General features: G+C 35.6%; 1 protein-coding gene across 1 annotated transcript in view; it reads left to right on the plus strand.

Annotated features, from left to right (window-relative positions):
* Positions 1–24208, plus strand: part of LOC107679951 (anosmin-1-like) — a 76514-nt gene extending 52306 nt beyond the window's left edge. Inside the window, exons 7-14 of the mRNA XM_016475680.1 lie at positions 1778–1989; positions 4771–4915; positions 5689–5817; positions 10447–10535; positions 13047–13218; positions 14727–14941; positions 16087–16225; positions 23501–24208. Coding sequence (XP_016331166.1) covers positions 1778–1989; positions 4771–4915; positions 5689–5817; positions 10447–10535; positions 13047–13218; positions 14727–14941; positions 16087–16225; positions 23501–23523 — 1124 coding nt within the window. The 3' untranslated portion in view covers positions 23524–24208. The remainder of the gene's footprint in view (positions 1–1777; positions 1990–4770; positions 4916–5688; positions 5818–10446; positions 10536–13046; positions 13219–14726; positions 14942–16086; positions 16226–23500) is intronic.
* Positions 24209–24555: the final 347 nt, after the last annotated feature.

A 24555-nucleotide genomic window follows, 5' to 3' on the forward strand; every position in this document is an offset into this window, starting at 1 on the left:
CATAAAGCTGTTGGACAAGGGCCGTGCAGGGCTCTATTCGTTCCCTCGTTTCAATTAAAAGTTCCCCCCAGCTCGGTGGGCCCCCACACTGCCTGGGCCCATATGCACCTGCATACCCTGCATAACCAGACGCTACGCCACTGATCTTATTTGTTCTTATCTGTTCATAAAAGTTTTATGTTTAATATAAGCGACTTTGTCATTGTAGCATTGTTGATGTTGTGTGTGTGTTTTTCATTAAGAGTAATATTGAAACAACCTTAAGAATTAATTTTGCTTCAAGAATAGGAAAGACCTAAGGTTAAAGATCAAAATAAGAGCTACAGATGTGAGAATGCGAGATTTGTTGCTGCTGAGGTAGACGCTCTCGCTCTTTCTCTGCTGTCTGTAGAAATTGTTGTTAATTCTTAATTTGAGAACGGCAGGGACATGTTACAGGTTATAATATAATCCAAAAATCATGGCAACAAATGATTTTTTAAGTCAGTTTAATACATTTAATCAGTTGAAACGACTTTCACAGTCAATTTGATTCAACTTAACTCATATTTAACCATTGCTTCTTGTCACTGTAGGCTTAGGCTACTTTTTTCAATAAATTTGAATGAATATACTAATTAATAAAATGAATATTATTTATTTTGTATTACATATTGTTCAATCATTTATTTTTAACACCGCACCCCCAGCACCCCCATTTTTTCGTGGGCTACACTCCTGGGGGTGCTGCAGCACCCCCAGCACCCCTACTTCCCACGGTAATGTAAGTGTAACAAGTCATTTGCATGTGAAAGTAGAAACAATTCAGACGAAACTTCGGGGCTGGATAAAATATGCATGTTAACTTTCCTCATTAAATGTGTGTGTGGGTCCGATGTCATCGCTCGCGGCCAGTGCACGGCCAGTTATGAGCAGCAGGCTGTGTAATATGTGTGAAATCTTTTATTTTTGTTATCACTGTGGCCATTTGACTTATAGCAGTGTCCAGTGTTTCCCATACACTGATCTATTTGTGGTGGCTCGTCACAATATCAAAACTGACAGCCACAAATAGATTTTCCAAAAGGCTTATACTTCGTTGAATAAACTGAGCACTGCACGTTTCAAAATTAAAATGCAGCACGGGTGTTTTTATATGAACGTATCTTTGAAAAGAACCGACCGTCTTCAGAAAAGCTTTTGTTATTTTCATTTCGCCTTTCCTGTAATGCCTGATAAAGTAGTGCTTATTTGATCACAGTCGTTACCGGGGAAACAGCTATATTTCCCGCTTCAACAGCGCCTCCTGATGGCAGAGAATCAATTTGCATTTGCAAGTCTGTGGGAAACGCTGGTGTCTCTCAGCAAGCATAAACAAAAAGCATGCTTCAGAACTGTTTTGAGAAGGTGCTTAAGTTTTGAGCCATGTATTATTACTATGAATTAGGCTACTACTACTACTATTACTATCTTGTACCTTGCATTTAATTGCAATAAACACTAAAATTATCTTTTATGAGATGAAGGGGGGAAAAAGAAAAGAAAATTGGCCAAACATATCGGCCAAAAATCGGCATCATATATCGGCTGCCCTGATTTCTAAATATCGGCACCGGCATCAGCCAGAGAAAAACCCATATCGGTCGACCTCTAGTTTACATAAAAATGAACTCAACTCATTGAGTTGACTTTATTTCTTCTGTATATTTTAATGACTATCTTGGCCACTGTTTTCTATATGATTCGTGGAAATCCCACAGGAATCATCCGAGTGTCCGCTGATGTTCTCTGTCTGCAGACCCGTCTCCTCCTCCCGCTCCGTCTGGACTGAGAGCGACTCGCATCACGACGGGACCCGGCGGTCTGCTGACGGTCCGGATCAGCTGGACTCTTCCCGCGGAGCCCGACGTTCCCGTCCATCTCTACAAGATCTACTGGAGCTGGACGGTCCCGGGGAAATCAGCCATGCTGTCCCGGAGGAGGAGTAGGAGGAGGAAGACCAGCGACGGGGTGAGAGCCGCTTTCACAAATCACACCGACACACAGAGAGACGCAGATGCAGGCCTTCCATTACATCTTTAGTCGACCTGAGTTTATTTACAAAACTGTGCATTTACACAAGAGGCCATTCAGTGCAAGACTCTGAACACGATTAACCCTTCACTGTTCCTGGAACGAAGACGAGCGTAACATTTTTACAAAAATTAAACACGTGTACTATATTTAAAAAAAATATTTCAGCTTTAATATATATTTATAATAATACAAACATTAAAAAACTGCATGTTATTTTCAATTTATATATATGTATATATATATATATATACAAACATACATATATTAATTATAATTATAGAAGTTTGTGTGTATGTATATATGTGTTAAGAAATTTATAATAAAAAATTACATTTTTATTCAATTTATAAATTAAAAATTAAGTTTATATATTTATAACTGTAGCAATTTTAATATTTTTAATATTATATAGTTTTATATATATATATATATATTATTATTATTATTTTTTTTTTAATATTTTTGTATTATTGATATCCAGCAGCTACATTACATTATATACATGTATACATTATATGAAATAATATATATAAAAATATATATTGCAAATTATTTTGGATTAATACTGCTATATATACGGTATATATATATATATATATACACACACACACACGCACACACAGATAAACATATATAACATAAAACAGTATATATATATACTGTATATATATATTTGTGCATAAGAGTATTTTCAGACATAATCACTACTTTTATTAGGTTTTGCATTTGCATATGACATGATCAAAAACTACTTTATCATAGCTGATTTATAGATTGCACCCCAAAAATTGCATTATGGTGCTCATTTTTGACTGCAAAGATCACAAGCGTTTTTAAGGCCATTTTGCCTTTTCTAATCATATCCAGACATCTTGGCTGAGTTCATACAGCAAATGCCACAAAAGTCAGCAAGTTTCGTACCATTCCAATAAAGTATAAAATGTAAAAGAAGAATGAAAAACAAAATTTTTGGGTGTGATATGTCGTAAGGGTCGTAAGGGCGACTGTGTAGATAACGTCCGACACTCGATCGCAGGGTTTGGTTAGTGACCCGCTGCTGCTGGAATGCCCAAACTAACCCGCTCACTAACTCAATAACTCGATCTAACCGAGCTCACGCTGCTGGAGGAATGCAGGAGCTTGATCAGCTGAGAAACGCTCGTCGTGTCCACATGTGTTCCTGATATACGGCCCGTGCTTGTTTGGACTTCAGTGGTCACTCTGAGCTCTGAACGCACTTCCAGAATCAGCAGCACATCAAGTCAAGTCACCTTTATTTATATAGCGCTTTTAACAATACATCACGTCCCCATTAAGAGCAAAGACTGCTGGGAGATTCTTCATGGAGTTACTCTGTAAATCAGCTATAAATAAATAAGAGAAGTTCACACGAAATTTACTGCTATGAATTGTATCTGTTATATATTTAGTTATATATTTGACATGTCACTTGCAATATGTCAAATACATACAGTATAAAATGTCAAATATTTCAGACATAAAATATATATCAGATATTTTATAAAATATATATATTTTATATATTAAACATGTCAAATATATTATATCTCAGATATATTATATATTACAGTTTTTCTCAATTGCTTAAACGCATTTCTTGAAACTATGCCTCGTATTCTCAAAACAGTAAACACAAATCCATAACGTCTCACCCAATTCCCCAAACATCCTATTTTCAGGTCAAAATGAAGCTCTACACTCAAAACCATGAAATCTCAAATATAATATATATTAACAGTGTTAGAAATATTGTATGTATACATAAATCTAAATATACAAATGCATGGTAATTATATTATGTATTAAATGTATGTCAGATATATTATCTATTATATCTCAGGTATATTATATGTTAAATGTGTGTCAGATATGTTAAATGTTAGAAATATTATATATTAAATATAGAAGAATTTTATATAATAAATATATATATATCAGATTTATTGTGTATTAAACATGTAAAATATGTTATATCTTAAATATCAAATATATTAAATGTGTCAGATGTTTATATAAATATAAATATATAAATATATGTTAAAATATATTATGTATTAAAAGAATGCCAGATATGGTATGCATCAAATTTCAAATATATTAAATATTATAAACATGGCAAATGTGTTGTGCATTAACTATCAGAAATAATTAATATGTCAAATATTTTATAGATTAGATATAAATTATATATTAAACGTTAAATATATTAAATCTCAAATAAATTATGTATTAAATATGTCAGATATGAGAAATGCATATATAAATATAAATATATAAATGTCAAATACTGTATATAATAATAAATGTGTTCAATATATTATGTATTAAATATACGTCAAATAAATTATGCATTACCTGTCAGAATGATTAAATATTGAAAAATTATATATTAGATATGTTAAATATATTACAAATTAAGTGTCATAAAATGTCATAATTGCATTAAATATCATATGTCAGATTTATGTTAAATGTCAAATATACACTAAATATCACAAATGTGACCCTGTCTGTGAAATCCAGGCTAAAGTCTCAAAATCTAATGATGAGATAACAAGCATCAAAGTTTGATTTCAACCATTAATGGCTGAGGAAGCGTGGCGTGCATCAGATGGCTTGATGTGGTTTTGATGGTTGAGTTGGTTGATGAAGTGAAGGTGAAAGTGTAGAGACCGGTTTCTTCTGCTGTTTCAGGCCAGAAGCTCGGTGGATCTGGAAGGACTTCAGGCAAACAGCAGCTACAGTGTGGAGGTCCAGGCCGTCTCATACTGGGGTCAGATCCGACTGAAGAGCGCCAGAACCTCCGTTCAGTTCAACACACAACTCCACAACCAGACAAGTGCGAACCAGCTCACCGCAAACATATATCAAGAATATAGAATACTAATGTACATTGTAATATGTAATACAATTATGCAATTAATAATAATAATAATATATATATGTATTTTCATGAAAATGACATTTAAAAAATAAATAGACAAATATAATAGATACATATATATATATATAGTAAATACTTAAAATAATTATAATGAAATAATATATAATTCTGATTAATTTATTATAATCATTAAATTATAGTACAAATAACTGTGTGTGTGTGTGTGTGTGTGAGAGAGTGTAAAATAATTAACTAATTATAATAATGAAATTATAGTAAAGTAAAAATCTAGTTCAACTAGTCAAGGTATGTATTTCACTAAATAAACATAAAGAAGAATCATATTAAATCACATGCATTTACGTACACCAAAATAACAGTTCGTATGAAACGATTGATTGAGTCAGCGTTATAAACTGATTCATTGAAAAGTTTGAACTGATTCACAGAAATGATTCAAACATATCTTACCACTTTAGAATATTACAACAAGTCTAGCAGTTTTGAATATTAATTTTAAATTTGTAATATATTGCGCAGCCTTAATAGAACAATAATATAGTTGTGTTTAAAGAAAATACTATTTCAAAATGTCACTTTAATTCAGTGTTACGTGCTTCTTTTCTAGTAGTTTCTGAGTGGATTTGTTTCTAGATGTCGACATAAACAGTATAAGTGGAAATCAGCTGGTTGTTTATATCTGTTTCGTGTGTGACGTGTTGATTTAGAGGCTGTATCTAAGGCTCCTGATCTGGGTTTGGTGTCGATGAAGCGAGCCGCCGGCGCTCTGGAGGTTGGTACGCCGTATTATCAGGACAGAGAGCTGCAGGTCCACATCTACTGGAAGAAGAGAGGAGGTACGAACATACAGCAACACAGCCAATAACACAACATCTGTGTCTGCGTCTGCATCCTGCACAACTCAGAACTGGCTTCCTTTCATTCACAAATAGATTCAAACTCAACAGGAATTTCATTTCGGTCTCCCAGTCTAACGAACATCCTGCGATTCTTTGAATCATTTCAAACTTTTTTTAAATGAATCAGTTTACAACTCTGAATCGGTTGATTACTCTGAAACAATTAATTAATTCATATGAACTGTTATGTTGGTGCATGTAAATTCTTCTTAGTGAATACATACCTTGACTATACACTAGTTTGGGATCAGTAAGACTTGTAATGTGTTTTAAAGAAGTCTCTTCTGCTCATCAAGGCTGCATTTATTTGGAGCAGAAGAACCTCCTGTAAAAACATTAAAAATCATTCTGATCCCAAACTTTTGAACGGTAGTGTATATATAGTTTTAGAATAATTATGCCTGTTTATTTTTTACATAGATGTATTTCTCTAAAGTTCAATACTCTCAAATTAATTAACAGCCATTAAAACAACATTTAATTATAATTTAATTATTTTATACCACAACCTAGAAAATTGAGGATCATTTATTCATTACCATTATTATTTATTTATTTTTTAAAATTTAGAAAAACGTCTAGTTGTTAAGTCAGTGAAATGCAGGATGACAAAATATCTTGTATTTTTTATTTACTTCAATATCAGAGAATTTTATTATCACCTACAGCACCACAAAATGCCACCACATTGTTTTCAGGTATATAAATACATATTTCTCCATTAATATTTAACATAATTGACCAAATTAGGAGCATTCTAGGAAATGAAGTGTTCATTTGACATGATTTATTAAATACATAAATTAACTACAATTTTAAATGTATTATTAATAGCATGTAATGTTCATGTATTTGCTGTTTATGGGTGATTCATAATAAAAAAAAGAAATATATTACTAAAAACTACTTGCATCAGTTATGTGAAGTTATTTATTTAACTTCAATTTCACATCGTTACATTTGATTTTTCTTCATTGCGTCATCCGCCTCAGTTCAAATTCGTCTTTATAAAACAGAGAGTTCCGGTCCTTGATTCTGATTGGCTGAGCCGCGTTACATTACTCTACAAAGTAACATACACCTTTGTTTATGTTTGTGTGTTGCTTGCAACCACAACTGTTTCTGAGGAGCTACATTGTTTGGTGGAAGAATACTGTTTTTATTAATATCATTACACTTTATTTGCTCTGTTTTATTTTGTGAAACCTTACTACGTATATGGAATAACCGTTTTATAAAAGCAATAAACCCCATGAAGCTGTGGTTTACAGTGAATTTATAACAGCTAAGGGGCTTATTGCTCTATTTTAATTCGGTTCTGAATGGTGTTGAGAGCGACCTCACATGTTTGTGTATTTCTCTGACTCTCTTCGGCTCCTGCTTTACTGAAGGAAGGCAAACACTGGCGTTTGAGGAAGCTGAGAACAGTCTGAGCTATTGATGCGATTCGTTCGGAGGTGTTGCGTGTTTCTGTTGACTCAAATCCTGCTCTGGGCTTTTATTCTGCCGGACTCAAAGCATCAGCTCAAGCTGAACTAATCTCACTTCTGCTTCAGCCAACAATCACACACTCACACTCAGATATTCAAGCTAGGGATGTGCAAAGTGACATATTTTTGTAATTAGCTGGTCTTTCTAAATGACTAGTTCATAAAAAAGTGAGATGCAGGATGGCAAAATAACTTTTTATAGCACAAACTAAAATAATTATTTATTATATATTTTATTATTTTATATATAATATTTATTATATATTATATTATATTTTTTTCATTTATTTATTATATATTATATGTTATTATTTTATATATAATATTTATTATATATTTATTTATTTAATTAATTTATTATTTAATTTATTTTCAGATTTTTTATTTAGTCTAATTTAGAAAAATGACTAGCTGATAAAATAGCAAGACAAAAAATGCCTTGAAAATTTTATTGCACAAACCAGAAAATTTCAAATCATTGAATTTGTTTCCTTATTTTTAATTTAGTCAAATGTAGAAAAATGACTAGCTGATAAAACAGATGCTGGATGTTAAAAAAATATATACCAGAAAATGTAGAATCATTTGATTATCTAATTAATTAATGTATGTATGTATTTATTTATTTTAATTTTAAATTTGGAAAAATCGCTAGTTAATAAAACAGCGGGATGAAAAAAATATTGTGAACATTTCGTAGCACAAACCAGAAAATAAAATTTATAATTATATGTTTTTTTTTTAAATTCAGTCTAATTTAGAACATAGACTACTTAATAAAACAGCAAGATACAGTATGAAAATTTTAGAAAATTTGGAATTTAATTTATTATTATTCATCATTTAATTTATTTTTTAATTTAGTTTAATTTAGGAATTAAATGACTTGATTATAAAACAGGAAGATACAGGATGACAAAATGTCTTAATTTCTATTGGACAGACTAGACTATTTTAAATAATTTATTATATTATTATTATTTAATTAATTTTCATATTTTATTTAATCTAATATAGAAAAATGACTAGTTGATACAACAGTGAGATGCAAGATTTAAAAAATATCTTGAACTTTTTAGAACAAAACTAGAAAATTTAGAATAATTTTATTTATTTATTAGCTACCATTTAATGCATTGTTTACTTTTTTATTTAGTCTAATTTACAAATAAATAAATGGCAAAAAGGTGTAGAATGGCAAAATATTTGTATAGCTCAAACTGGAAAATTTAGCATATGATATCACCAGAAGACAAACGCTGGATTTGGACGTTCCTCTGAATACGGCGTGAGAATTAGCGTTTTTTAGCTTTCGGACACAGCACTCTTTTTTCTTCTACTCCAGCTGCGATTCCTTTTTTCTTCTTCCAGAAATGTTCTGAGCTTCGCGTCGGCTCCTTCAAAGGCTCTCTTATCTGCAGGCGGGTCTAATCTGAAATGTTCGTTTGACATCCAAACGGCGCAGCTTGATGAATAATAAACGGGAGGCGTTGCATAAACACTGCTGATTAGCGCAGCGAGACTCTACTGTTCTGTAATCGCCGGCGCAGGAGGAAACCAATCAAATGAGACTCGTGCCGCTGTTCACTTTAATGCCTGATTCCAAGAAACGCGCGCAGGTACTTCATGATGATAAACACTACATAGAAACCGTCAGGAACAGTTCAGCCAAACATTAAAATGCTGTTATTATTTACTCTTGTTGTTCATGCAACTCGCATCTTTCAGTGGCCACTAGGTTTCTGCTTTCTTTTTGTGGTACTTCTCGTCTTGTGACTCATTTGTGTCACGATTCACTTGCATCGTCACATATTGCATCATTTTTTTATATATATAAAGTATTTAAGTAAACATCTGTAGATCAATATTTCTGTTTATGACCAGTATTTGGGAAAGTTACTTTTAAAAGTAATCCATTACAATATCGCATTACTCCATGAAAAAGTAACTAATTGCAGTACTTAGTTACTTTTTATGGAAAGTAATGCATTATGTTACTTGTTGTCACCTGGGCTTTTTAATAACAAAAAAACACCAAAAGTTATATTTTTGACAACTGTAAAGGCCGATTTCTCTCAACACAGGGACAGGAGAGGTGTCAGTGAATAAATGGGAAAACAAAGTAACTTGCGTTACTTATTTAAAAAAGTAACTCAAATATTTAATTGGAAATTTAAAAGTAATGCATTCATTTACTGGTTACTTAAAAAGGAATCTGATTACGTAACTCGTGTTACTTGTAATGCGTTACCCCCAACACTGTTTATGACTATGCATTTTTTATTGCATATATTTATTTTTATTTTATTCAATTTAGTCTAGATTAGAAAAATGAGTAGTTGATAAAACAGCGAGATGCAGGATGACAAATAAGCAAATATCTTGAACGTTTTGTAGTACAAGCTAGAAAATATTGAAGAATTAAATTATAATTTATTTATTATTTAAATTGTAATTTAATAATTTAGTCTAATTTAGGACAAATAACTAGTTGATTTATTATGAAAATGTATTATGAAACTGTAAGATGCAGAATGAAAAATATATTGAACTTTTTGTAGCACAAATTTAGAATAATTACATTTATTTATTTAGTTTCATTTTTCATTTAGTCTTTAAAAATGATTAGTTGATAAAACAGTGAGATGAAGGATGAAAAAATGTTTTAAACTTTTTATAGCACAAATCAGAAAATTTAGAACAAATTAATTAATTTATTATTATTTATTATTTTATATATTTTCTCATTTTTAATTTAGTCTAATTTATAAAACGACTAGTTGATTTAAAAGTATCTAGAAAATTAAAATGTTATTTATTATTTATTTATTCTATAGATATATTATTATTATTTAAATTATTTTCAAATATTTAGTCCAATTTAGAAAAATAACAATGATTTTAATTCACTTTTTGACCACTATGTTTCCTAAAGAGTGTCGTTCGATTTGTTTTGCGGAACAAAATATATGTTCTTTCTCTTTCAATCAAGAGATGTTTTCCTCACTAAATATATGCTGATCAGGCTGTGTGTGTGTTGTGAGATGTTTAAGTTGTGTTGATGTTTGATTTGCAGATGCTGTCGTGAACCGTTTTCATGTTCAGTGGATGCCTGAATACTGCAGCCACAATCAAACCGGAGCGCCGCAGAAATCAGTGACTCAGGTCAGTGTGTTAGTGTTCATGAGGGGTTTCTGCTCTCCAGAAACGCAGAGTCTCTTACGGGAGCACAGCCTCATTTCTCTTCATTACTGAAGCTGATTAGCGCGTGTTGTTTCAGATGATGTGCTCAGAATGTGCTCCAGTGCCTAAGAAAACACAAGCATTAAAATCACATTTCCAGGAAGCGGGATTGAATTTATCAAACCCCCAAAGCGGCCCCACTGGAGCCTGAACCTGCGGCCCCGAGCCGCGTTCTTCACCGCGCCGCACGCTAGCTGCTAGGAAACGCACGTTTGCTCTCTGTAGACGGACGGGAATCAGCGTGTTTAAATGTGTCGTCCCACTTCATGACTGAAAAACTAAATTTTTACCTTTTCCAAAGATAATGGGATAGTTGTTTGCTTGTTAACTGTTGTTGTTGAGTGTTCTGGTTGCTAGGTGAAAGCTAGAGTGTTGTGGGTGGTTGCCAGGGTGTTGCTATGGGGTTGCTAAGGTGTTCTAGGTGTTGCTATGCAGTTTTTAAAGTGTTCTGCATGGTTGCCAGGATGTTGCTATAGGGTTATGTATTCTGGCTGGTTGCTATGTAGTTTCTAAGGTGTTCTGACTGGTTGCCAGGACATTGCTGTGGGGTTGCTAAGGTGTTCTGGGTGTTGCTATGCAGTTTCTAAGGTGTTCTGGGAGGTTGCCAGTATGTTACTATGGGGTTGCTATAGTGTTCAAGCTGGTTGCTTGGGTACTGCTATGCAGTTTCTAAGGTATTTTGGGTGGTTGTCAGAACATTGCTATGGGGTTGCTAAGGTGTTGTTGGTGGTTGCTATACAGTTTCTAATGCTTTCTGTGCTGGGTGGTTGCTAGGGTGTTGCTACGCAGTTTCTAAGGTGTTCTGGGTGTTGCTATACAGTTTCTAAGGCATTCCAGGTGGTTGCTAGGGCACTGTTATGTAGTTGCTAAGATGTTCTAAGTGGTTGATAATGTGTTGCTATGCAGTTTCTAAGGTGTTCTGGGTGCTTGCTAGGGTGTTGCTATGCAGTTTCCATGGTGTTCCAAGTGGTTGCTATGGCATTGTTATGTAGACGTTACGGTGGTTGCTAATGTGTTGCTATGCAGTTTTTAAAGTGTTCTAGTTGCTATGGGGTTGCTAGAATGTTGCTGTGCAGTTTATAAGATGTTCTGGGTGATTGCTAATGTGTTGCTATGCAGTTTTTAAGGTGTTCTAGTTGCTATGGGGTTGCTAGAATTTTGCTGTGCAGTTTATAAGGTGTTCTGGGTGATTGCTAATGTGTTGCTATGCAGTTTCTAAGGTGTTCTAGTTGCTATGGGGTTGCTAGAATGTAGGGCTGCACGATAAATCGCATGCGATATTTAATGCGCATCTTGTCAGAAAGCCGGGTCTGTAATCAGCGGCAGAACCGGCTTTACTGATAAGATGCGCGTTAAATATCGCATGCGATTTATCGTGCAGCCCTACTAGAATGTTGCTTTGCAGTTTATAAGGTGTTCTGGGTGGTTGTTAGGTCATCACTGTGTAGTTGCTAGAATGTTCTAAGTGGTTGTTACTTTGTTGCTATGTGGTTGCTAGGGTGTTCTGTAGCTCAAACTATAGTAGTATATTAGTGATGCCAAGGTCATGGATTTGATTCCCAGGGAATGAACTGATCAAATGTAATACATGACTGTAATGCAGCTTTTATATGGAAGGCAGAAGGTTCCAAAAGTCTTTAAACGGAACACATGAAATTTGATTGCAATGTCAATGCACACTGTTCATCCATGTTATCACAGCAGTTTTGAATGTGTTTCTTTTGTACGTGTAGACGCGGATTATGGCCGTGTTAAGGCATCAGTTTTTGCCATGTTTCTGTAGTATGTGTACAGATGAAGAGTTTTACCACATTAAGACCAATTTGAACGCGTCTCTTGACTTCTTGATTCTGGCCGTGTTCAAACGTGCAATACTTTTAAAAATAGATTTACCTCTAGATTTAGCCACATATGAATCCTTTCTTTAGTTTATTTAGTCTACTGTGCTAGAGTAATTTAATTAATGTAACGATGTAAATTAGGAATTTTCTACCTGAAAAACAAAGTTAAAGTAAACATCTAATAAGGAAATGACAAATCATGACATAAGACTCACATCACACACAACATGCCATGTACTATCCCTCATGAACAAATATAACGTCTGATGTTTGCAAACATGCATACCAGTGTACCATTACGACATCCTTCATGAGTAAATATGAAATCTGATGTTTGTATACGTATATACATATACCAACATACCATCATGTCACATATGCAAATATAGTCTCAAATACTTTTGAACTGATAAACGTGTAATACACACAGGACAAACAGTGTATGTTGACACGTCAAATTTCACGCAATCCGTTTAAAGACTTTTGGTACTGGCCACCTTCCATATCTTTAGGCATTGCTTGGGTCTGTGTTTTAGGAAGGTTGCTAACGTTGCTAGCGTCACTCTTTGATAAACGTGTTTGTCTTTTGCAGGAGAACTTCATCAATCTGCCCGGTCTGCTGTTCTCCTGTAAGTACAGAGTCACTGTTCACACGCTCAACGCCAAACGACGCTCCAAAGATGAGAGCATCAGCTTCCTGACGCCGTCCTGCGCGACTCTCAGGAGCAAGAGCGTCAAACCCATCGCCTGTCCCGGAGACACCAGTGAGCATGTTTATCACTCATCAGGAAGTGTTTGTTTTCAGGATGCGACTTCATACATTTAGACATTTGAGGGATTAAAGTGAGATAAAAATTCAGGTTTATTTAGGAGAAAATGTTTTTTTTGTTACTATATTATAGCTTTTTATGGCTGCATATTATATTTACATTGTACCAGCTGTGTTATTTTAGTATCATTGATCTACTATTATAGTTTTTATCAATATTTTGAATGTTTATTTGTATATTTTCAGTTTAATTTTAGTTTTAGTTTTTTTGTTGTTTGTTTTTGTCATTTTTATTAAATGTCTATATTGTTTTTATTAATTATTTTTATTAATTTTTATTTCAGTCTTAGTACTTTTATCTATCTATCTATCTATCTATCTATCTATCTATCTATCTATCTATCTATCTATCTATCTATCTATCATTCTATCTATCTATCTATCTATCATCTATCTATCTATCTACATTCTGTTTTCATTGTATTTTTAACACTTTGATAATTTTGCTGTTTTTGTCATTAGTTTTTGTTTTTCTTTTAAATATCTACATAGTTTATAGTAATTTTTATTTTAGTTTTAGTTTTATAATTTTTTTTTGTCATTTTTATTTTTTTAACATTTTATTTTTATTTCAGTTTTAGATAGATAGCGGCTAACTAAAATATTTACTGAAAGTATTACTTAATTTTTTTTTGTCATTTTAGTTCTGTTAACATTTATTTTTAGTTAACATTATAAATTGTCAATTTACATAAATGTTTGTTCAGATAATTTTAGTTAACAATAATAAAACTGAGGTTGAGTGTCCTTTTGAGCCCATACCAGTGTTACTTTATTATCATTGATAAACTATTATAGATTCTATTAATATTTTGAATTAAGTTTTGTATTTTATCATTTCTGTTTTCCGTTAAAGTTTTAGTAAGTTTTCTTTTATTTTATTGTTTTATTTTCCATTTTAATTCTAACGTTTTTTTTCCCACTTTTTTAAATGTTATCATTAGTTTTATTTTCCATTTTAATTTTAGTTAAAGTTGTATTAATTTTGTTGTGTGATTTTCATTTGTGTTAGTTTTTTTAAATACGTTTATTTAGTTTTTATTTTAACTTTTGTTATTTTAAATACAATCAACTTAAACTAAATTAAATTGAGAAATGTTGCCTTGGCAACTGACTGAAATAAAATAAGTTGTTTATATTTTATTTCAAGCACTGAAGAAGTCTTCAAAATGTTTAGTCTTAGTTAACAGTAATAACCCTGCTACTAAGTGCTTCAAATAAAACCCTCACTAACTTTCATTCACTGACTAGTTTCCTAATTTTTCATAATATGAATGTATTTTTGTCGTTCTTTTGTTACCTGTCATATTTATAAAAATCGGTGCATCCTCATGCACGCAGTCTGATTGGATCCCGAAGTGTTTCGTGTGGTTTTGTGTGGTCCGAGCCTTAACTCTCTGCGGTCCTCCTGATATATTTGATGTTTTTCTCAAACCCCCCCAGCGCCGTCGAAGGTTTTGGCTAAGCCTGAGAATCTGACAGCGACCTTCAGCTTCAACGACGGTAACGTGACAGCTGGTTTTCTCTGGAGGGTGTCGCGAGCGCAGCCGCTTCAGCCCGTCACGGGGTTCCAGGTCACATGGGCGGAGGTTTCCAGCACGAGTCGTCCGAACAGCCTCCCCAACAGCATCATTTCCCAGTCTCAGATCCTGCCACCTGTGAGTCGTCTCCACACACGCTGTTCTCTCGTGAAAGCTGCATAAATTACACTTACATTACATGTTCTTGGCCCGCACTTTCTTACCGGAGCGCCTCTCATGGAAAATTGGATGCATGAGTCCAAGAGTGTAAAATATGATACACAATCATCTTGTGTGCGTAACGCCAGCGCTGGCATCGGCCCACAGGATCCGGATGATGAATCGAGCGCTGCATGAGGCTCAGAGGCTGTTCGTTTGCTCACCTTTTACTAACCAGACCTCTTATCTGGATGCTTTCTGGATGAAGTAAGGCTGAGTGATTTAACAAATGTTCACAATGACTTTGTATGACTTTGTTGCCAGTAAAAATATAAATTAATATAATATTAAGTAATAATATAATTTATTTCTGTAGTGTATATATATATATATATATATATATATACATATATATATATATAATTTAATATTTAAACTTTAAATATTAAATATAAAGCTGAAAAGTATTGAGATATAATTTTCAACTGTGTCACCCAGCCCTAATGGGCAGGTTTGTCTTGAAGTAAAAAATTTATTGGCGTTATTATTGTTCATATGGTAGTTATTAGTATGTTCTCGGGGATGGATTGTCGTTTTGAACTCATTGGTCCTCTGGCATCAGCGCTGTCAAACATCTAGCAGATCTTCTCCATCAATAACACTGGCTGCTCTCCTCCTAGAACAAACAGTTCAGCTTTAATCGACTCAGTCGGATTGAAATACATCAAATCCAATTGTGTCCAGTTCTCATTCGCATGACTCCTCAGATCTTTTCTGAAGGCCGGTTCGAGGCACGCCGTCATTATCAGATTGGATTTGTGTATGAATGATGTGGAATCTGTGATGTTTATGGATGATTTCATTCTTCATAACGAGTAAATCTGAAAGGCTTCCAATGAGCTCATGACAGACATGTTGGAGAAACATCTACATGAGCTTCTTTCTTGAATAATCTGATTTGAATAATCTGAAAAGAGAAAATCCACTGGATTATATAGAAATGATAACATGGTCAATTAATATATAAACCATTTTTGTTGCATTTCCATGAAAAGTGGCTTTATCGTGAAGGACCTGATGATGTTTCAGTCTAAAAGCTGTGTGTATTTTGTAATGTTTTCCAGGATCGTAACGTTCTGGTCGTGTCCAGCCTCAGGCCGGCCACCTTCTACAGGTTGGAGGTTCAGGTCATCACCGCGGCGGGAGAAGGACCTGTGACAAAGAAGATCTTCCAGACGCCCGACCGGCCGCCACTTCAGCAAAGTAAGTCAACATTAGGGTTGGGAATCGAAAATCGATTCCAGTTCCAGAATTGGATACTTAAGGTCAGGAATCGGATACTTGTTGTCAAATTAAAATTTAGATTCCGCCTATTGATTCCTATGCGCTTTTTTTCTGTGAGAACCGGACCTAGCGATCTGCCAGGGCCTTGCTCGCTAATCTAAGCGCTCCATAGTTTGGCTACATTTGCGATCAGAAGCCAAAAAAGCTCAGTATAATATCTGTGATAGCTAAACATGTTGCAAGCGAGGCGTCACCACCAACATGACAAAGCACTTTAACCCTCTAAGCGCCAAAGTCGCAAAATTGTAACAAGACGTCATACTTAACCAAATAGACTGTAGTTCCTAATATGGTGTAATATCTCATTTGTATTCCCTACCAGTAGATGGCAGACATGTAGTACTTCGATTCTAGACCAAAATTATGTCACGTTCCTATTCAAAGTGTTTGAGGAAAGAGCAGAGCGAGTGAGCTATTGTGTCATTGATGCGGAAGCAGTTCAGTTCATAGCGTGCGAGTAAATTGTGAGATTTGTGAGAGAAAATCGCGAAATGGCTAATAAAAAGTTGTACCGTGAGGATGTGTTGCAAATGTTATTTGCCGATTCTGACTCTGAAGGGGAATATTTGCCTTTTGGAAATGACGATCGGTCGTCTAATAATCGCACTTCTCCCAGTACATCTTTGCAGCGCAATGGTGCCGCCGTGCAAGGCGAGAGTCTTCACGAAGCACAAACAAGTGATAATTTCGACCCTTTGCCCAGCGGGGATGGGGGTGGAAGGGCAATATCTATTATTTCCTGAATATTACTGATGAACTGATCAAAAAGTAGGCTACTGTTCACATGCGTTTTACTACTATATAGTATAGTAATATAGTAATAATTTAGTACTTTCTCCCGTTTTATTGTTGGTTTCCTCTTTTCTGATCATTTGGAATGAGGATAAAAAGACAAAAAAAACAACAACTTGCAAATAAGTTCAAACATCAATTCAATATCTACAATTTCCTGAATATTATGACATTCAAGAGGGCCGCCCCCTGATGATGTAATAATATGCAAATTAGATGAGTATATTTACACCCCACATAAACTTTCGGTCATGCCCAACATTTTTTCTAATTTACAGTAGATGTCTATCTTTAAGCCCTTTCAAGCCACAAGCTTTTGAAATCTTGATGTCAAAATCCATCATTTAAAAAAAAAAAAAACTGGGCACCTAAAGGGTTAATTTAATAGATCGTTAAAGATCGCGAATGCGATTCAAACACCAACGTGATTCTATTCCGAAAATTACAATGATTCGTCTGTTTCATTCCTCAGCCTTTGATGTGTGCGATCAATGTTGTGATCACTTGGTTCGTCCGTGCAGAGTACGATCACACCAGTGTGATTTGAACATTTAAACCTGCGTTCGCTCTGCCGCTGACCTGAAGAGAGCAGCTGTCATCTGTCATGAATGAAACAGCTTCACAGTCTTTTCAACCACACAGTATCATTATTTCTGCGTTACAAACATTCAAATCACAGAAGTACTGGGATAAAAGTTTATAGTTCAGATATAAACTGTGTACGATGTGTACGGTAGCGATTAAAATAGAGTAAATCACCTTTTGAAAGTAATTTGACACTTCAAATGATGATTCATCGATTACATTGTTACGCCAGTAGGTGGCGAAAAGGGACTGTTAAAATGTATTTGTCTTTGAATCATACAAGAGATTCGTTCAAGAACGCCGATTCATTCAGTAATGAAACAAGTACATCTTGAGTGAGCCATTTAATCATTAATTCATAAATTACATGTGACTTTGTTTAGTTGCCTAATGTTTTTTCTAAAGAATCATGAGAGAGCCACAACTTCCATTGGGGAAAAAAAGAAAAAAGAAAAAAAAAAAACTCTTTATTTATCCAGAATCATGCAGTTCTATTTTGCACACAAACAGCTCTTAAAGAGTCCAGCTTTTATGTAGCCTGTTGATTTTTGTTCATGGTATTGAGCTCCAATAAATGGTTTGCAAAAACGAGACGCAGGATAAATGTTTGATATCATTATTTAATCGCATTGGAATCGAAACTGGGAATCGAAAAGAATCGGAATCGGAACTGATAAAATTCAAACAATACCAAACCCTAGTCAACATAATTCTGGAGAAACCCAAAATGCTCATAATCACATTAGTTACTTTTTTATGGATTACATGATTACATATCATTTGATATTATGATCAAGGTGTAACAAAATCTCTCAAACATCAGTTTAACGAAAGCCACAAATAAAAATATGGGATACAATCCATTGAGTTTTTGATACTGATATATTAAAGTGCCATAGTGTATACAAACAAGCAACCTCCACACATAAACAACCATTTCACCCCCTCCCCATAATATGTACAAATCAGTTCCTTCAAAACAGTCCAGGCAATACGTTCTACAAAAACCTGTATTTCCAGCGTTGTTTGGCCGTTGCCAACAATTTTGTCCCAAGCGTTCCAATACCGGCGATGGCACGATGAATCAGTCAATGAATAATCCACAGACCATCGGCATTTAATCCATTGGCATCTCCCACACTCATTTCGTGGCTGAACTTATCATACAAAGTCTAATAGAGCAACTTGACTCAAGACCTCGTGTAACATACACTTAATTTAACATAAGGCTCAGGGATTCAGTAGAAAAACATTTTCCCATCTCTGGCCTAACAAAGGATGCAAACGGTGAGCTATCACTCAAACATCCTGCTCTGTGACACTACTTCAGCAGGACCTTGCCACTTGGCTGCTAACTTCGCCATAAAAGCATCACCTGCACGAGACAGCGGATGAGTGAGTATCCAGACTAAATCTCCTGGTTGGTATTGTACTGATCTTCTTCGGAGATCATAATATCGGGCCTGTCGTTCCTGAGCTCTATTGACATTCTCCTTCACTTTTCCAAGCATTACTTTCTGCCGCTCTAGCAAACTATATGCTGAATGGTCAGGGTTTGGAGGCTTATGTACCAAACGTTCCAATGGGCCTTTCAACTTCCGTCCTAAGGCGATCTCAGCTGGAGTATGACCTGTGCTCTCCTGCCAGGCGGAATTGATGGCATAGCGAAATTCAGCAACCCACCGGTCCCATTGTCGGTGATTATCTCGGACATAGGAGGCTAGCATCGTCTTGAGAACTCTATTGACACGTTCGGTAAGATTTGTCTGGGGATGATAGGCAGTGGTAAGTTTCTGTACCACTCCCCACTGCTTACAGGTCTCATTCAGCAGTTGGGAAGTGAACTGCGGTCCTCTGTCTGATACGAGGTACACTGGTGTTCCCCACCTCGTAAAGATGTCTTTAACTAAAATATTAGCTATTAGAGGGGTCTTTGCGGATCTCATTGCGAACAGTTCGACCCACTTGCTGCAATAGTCCACTACCACCAGCAGGTACTCATTCATACGAGTGCTTTTAGGGAATGGCCCCATCAAGTCAACCCCCAGCATGTACCCTGGTTCGACCACTGGTGTGGACTGGAGACGCCCTGCCAGTTTAGAGATGCGGGGTTTATATTGTCGGCATATTTGGCATTCTTTACACATCTTCCAGACATCTTTTCGAATCTCAGGCCAATATGTTACCTCTAGTAACCTCCGTAAAGTCTTCATACGCCCGAGATGCCCACTTAATGGACTGGCATGTACATACTGCAGACAATGTTCACGGAGTTTAGATGGCATGACAACTTGTAAATTCTGACCCCCATTCTTGTCAGTGGTACTTCTGAAGAGATACCCATTCTGGTTAACATAATGCACACGGTGGAAACTTGCGCTACCATCCTTTACCTCAGCCCACAAAGGTTGGAGAGTAACATCTTCCTTCTGTTCTCTACCGATATCCTCCCAGCTCCCCGGCAAATCATATGGTTCACTATTTGCTTGCGAAAGGGCTATGGTCCCTTGGATCTCCTCCTCCAACCCCCGTGACAATGTATCCGGAACTAGGTTACACTGACCTTTCCGATACTTCACTACGAACTCAAAGCTTTGCAGCCTAATCGCCCATCTCGTGAGACGGGATGAGGGTCGGGGTTGGTTGAAAACCCAGGTAAGAGCAGAATGATCTGTCAGTACGTCAAAACGACGGCCTTCTAGTTATTCACGCCATTTCTCCACAGCCCACACAACTGCCAAGCATTCTTTCTCTGCTGTAGAATAGGCCTTTTCAGCTCCATGCAGGAGTCTTGAAGCGTATGCTACGACACTTTCTCCCTGCTCTGACTCTTGAGTAAGAACCGCTCCGAGCCCGATGTTACTAGCAATAGTCTGCACTCGAAAGTCGCGACTGAAGTCAGGGGGTCGCAACACAGGGGTTTTCTGAAGAGCTTCTTTCAAGGTTTCAAAAGCTCGCTGACACTCTGCGGTCCATTCCCATCTAGCCTCTTTCTTCTTTAGAGCATGGAGAGGGGCTGCCTGTTCGGAGAAATGAGGAATAAAGCGGTGGTACCAACCCGCTAACCCAAGAAAGCGCTGAACTTCCTTCACCGTCTTGGGAATGGGGAAGTTTTTTATGGCTTCTACCTTTGAGGGTTCTGTTCTCACTCCCCCCTCTGAGACAACATGTCCAAGAAAAGAAAGGGATTTTTGGAGAAGATTACACTTCTTCAGGTTCAATGTCAATCCTGCAGCCTCCAACTCAGCATATAGCTGACGGAGATGTCCATAATGCTCCTGGACATTGGTAGAATATATCACAATATCGTCAATATAGACGAAGCAAAACTTGCCAATGAACTAATAGAGCGAGAGTAAATTTCTGGAAGTGGAGTTGAATGTCTGGCAGGAGTGGAAGTAGCATCTCTCCACTTAAGACAATCCATGACTGCTCTACCCAAATCTTGGATGCTTTCCTCTAAGACCTGTTTTATTCGTTGACATTCATTCTTAGCCTCTGTAACAATTGCTTCATCTCGTTGGTTCAAAGACCTTTCATAAACCTTGACCTGAACTTCTAAAGAACTTATTTTGTTCTGATGAGTTTTCAAATTATCCAGCACCTGAGTTTCAAACTTATCAAGACGACCACTCAGGTTTCCCTCTATCTCACTCATTCTAGTTTCCAAATATTTAACCTGGTTGGCCAACACTAGAGATATAAGACTTTCATCTTCATCTTCAGGAGGTGATGGAAGTGGTAGCAAACCACTATCTTCCACTTCCTTCCCCTCATCAGCCTCCTGCTCAGGCTCCAGATAAAGACTACTGAATGACTGAATCAGGTCTCGGACAGGTTCCCGACGCACAATAAATGCATCTGAATTATAGTTAGGCTCTATGAGATACTCACTCCCAGTCTCGGCAGGGTCAGTCGCCATCTAGAAAAGTTATGAGAAAGTATGACCTTCAGAATGAGTATTCATGCAATAAATCGACTGACGGGTATAAACACTCTATACAAAACTTTTCTCATATAAATGAATTACTTCTCAAGTAAGTACACACTGTTTTTACTCAATATAATTTGGATCGTCCCTGTTCGGGCGACATTTTGTGTAACAAAATCTCTCAAACATCAGTTTAACGAAAGCCACAAATAAAAATATGGGATACAATCCATTGAGTTTTTGATACTGATATATTATTAGTATATAGGCTCAGGGATTCAGTAGAAAAACATTTTCCCATCTCTGGCCTAACAAAGGATGCAAACGGTGAGCTACCACTCAAATATCCTGCCTCTCTATTAAAACCAACCACCCCTACTTCACTTACTCTCTCCACTTATATTGGAGTCCTCACCCTCATACCTGAGGACGTAGCCCCCTAGTGTTGAGGAGACGAACTACAGTAACAGTAATTCAATATAGAACTGTTACAAAGGGATTCCCAAACTTTTTTGTCAGTCAAACGCTTTGACCTAACATATTTACTTGAAGTTCCCCTGAGATTGAGCGTTAATATTTCAACCATTTAACGTCACATTTTGTCAGTTAGCATGCGATTCGCACCGGTGCATCGGCCTAAATGTTAACGATGCGATGCATTGATTTAAAAATGTGTGCATCGGCTACAAGTTGCAATCGGTATTGCGATGCATTGTTTCTAACATATTTGCATTGGTAAAAACCGATTTAATTATATATAATTACTAGTGGATGCGCTATACTTTTATTATTTAGAAAGTGGCCAATCTGTGACCAATATTTTATATGTAGATTGATTTCTCCTCTCTAAACTGGTTCTAGCTCTCATCACCGCTGCTGCTGCGTGAATCAGACGCTAAGAAAAGCGGGGATTAAAGTCCAAAACCTGACTTGAAATAACCTAACAAATAAATCGGGGCTAAAGAGGTTCCATAAACGACTGTTTAAGTTCATGCGATCTCACTAATTTGTGCACGCTTATTCTTAAGCAACCCTTAATGTTTATCGTGGGTCAAATCGATCCACCATGGCAAACAGTGAATACATTTGTGCAAAAAAGTGACTGTAAAGACTTATATTGTTAGAAAAGATTTATATTTTGAACAAATGCTGTTATTTTTAACTTTTTATTTATCAAAGAATCCCAAAAAAGGTATCACAGGTTCCAAAAAAATATTAAGCAACAAAAACATATTTCCAACATATAATACATACATAGATATAATACACTTATTTTGAATAGACGCACAACACCCGTAAAATAAGTAGAACTATATATGATATACAACGACAAAGTTTAGCACAGCGATCCGACAGACTCTCAGGATTACAATTGATACACTATTCATTTTAGTTTGTATTTTGTTTGCTTAATTTACATTTGTTGTGTTTTGAGTTTTGATGGTGGTTTTGTTTCATGTTTTGTTCTATTTTATGAATTGGTGTTTTGAAGTTAGAGTTTTTGTTTTTAGTTTGCATTATGGTCTTGTTTTGTTTTTGTTCCCATCATTCCAATACTTCAATCCCACAATGTCTCTTTTTAAAAATTTTAAACCAGCTTCAGCCATTTTCAGTTCTATATTGGCACAGTTTTAATGGAAGTTGTTCAAAAGCAACAAAAAAGTGCATAAAATCAAATATTGAAATGTATTATTATTGCATCAGTCCGGCACCTTGGGAAAACTACCTAATTTCCAAGTGGTCTGGTGCATCCCGACCAGAAAATCAGATTAGAATTGTCACTTTCAGCCATTCAGTGCAATGGGAATTGTCAAAAAAAAAAAAAAAGAATATGTTTCATATGGATCCTTGACATTGATGTTTTCATATGTTTTTGTACTTGACAGAAGCCCATCTTCATCATCGGTAGAAGCAGCATCATAAGTCTTCAGCAGAGAAACACTGAAACGGTCAGAAGACGCAACACGACGTGCAGCTAATCGCAGTTTTCGACAGATGCGATATTCAGATGTTATGATCTGAACGCCTCTCCCTCGTTCTCTCTCAAGCTCTATGGTTTTTATTGCAACAACTTTGATTAAGAAATCACCTCAAACTCTCGACAGCAACATTTCATGTGTGAATTTACACCATTTCAGAAGGGTGAGGTAAAGCATTGCGATTTGGTCATACTGTATGAAATTGAATTATATTTTAATGGACGAATGGGGTGATTCAGCTGTGGAGACGCTGCAGTTAATCTGTTTATGTTATCAAAGAAAATTCAGCATTAACTGAGAGCAAAGGCTGATCTGATGATGCATGTCAAACCTTCAGTTATTCCGTCATAATTTGCTCGCTCTCATGTCATTGCAAAATCATATGCTGTTCATTTCTGAAGAATCTTAATGCAGCTCTTTTCCATTCAACCAGAGCACATCGTTCTTTCCTAAAAGCATCGTAACACTAACTAGATTGCAGAGATCGTTGGTGCCAATGTTTTTTGACGATCTACTTAGGCTTATGATGCTTTAGGGAAATGCTTAGCTCATAACTCAAAACAACACGAGTGTGATTAAATAATTTCATTTTTTTGGGTGAACTCTTCCTTTGATTGGGCATAAGTCAAGTCAAGTCAAGTCACCTTTATTTATATAGCGCTTTTAACAATACAGATTGTGTCAAAGCAACTGAACAGCATTAATTAGGAAAATAGTGTCAATAATGCAAAATGACAATAGTAAACAAATATTATTTGAATGCTTGGCCAAAGAGATGTGTCTTTAATCTAGATTGCATAAACAATCCATTTTGTCGCCTCATATCAATATGTTAGCAATATTGCATTTAAAACTAAATGAGAGTGTTTTGTTTATTAATGATAACATACACGTGTTTTCCGATGAAATTATGTAAACTGTATATGTTCTTGGCTGTAGAGATATTTGTTGTGGCAGTCAGT

The sequence above is a fragment of the Sinocyclocheilus anshuiensis genome, unplaced genomic scaffold (assembly GCF_001515605.1).
Source record: "Sinocyclocheilus anshuiensis isolate Anshui unplaced genomic scaffold, SAMN03320099.WGS_v1.1 scaffold244, whole genome shotgun sequence".
Taxonomy (NCBI): Eukaryota; Metazoa; Chordata; class Actinopteri; order Cypriniformes; family Cyprinidae; genus Sinocyclocheilus; species Sinocyclocheilus anshuiensis.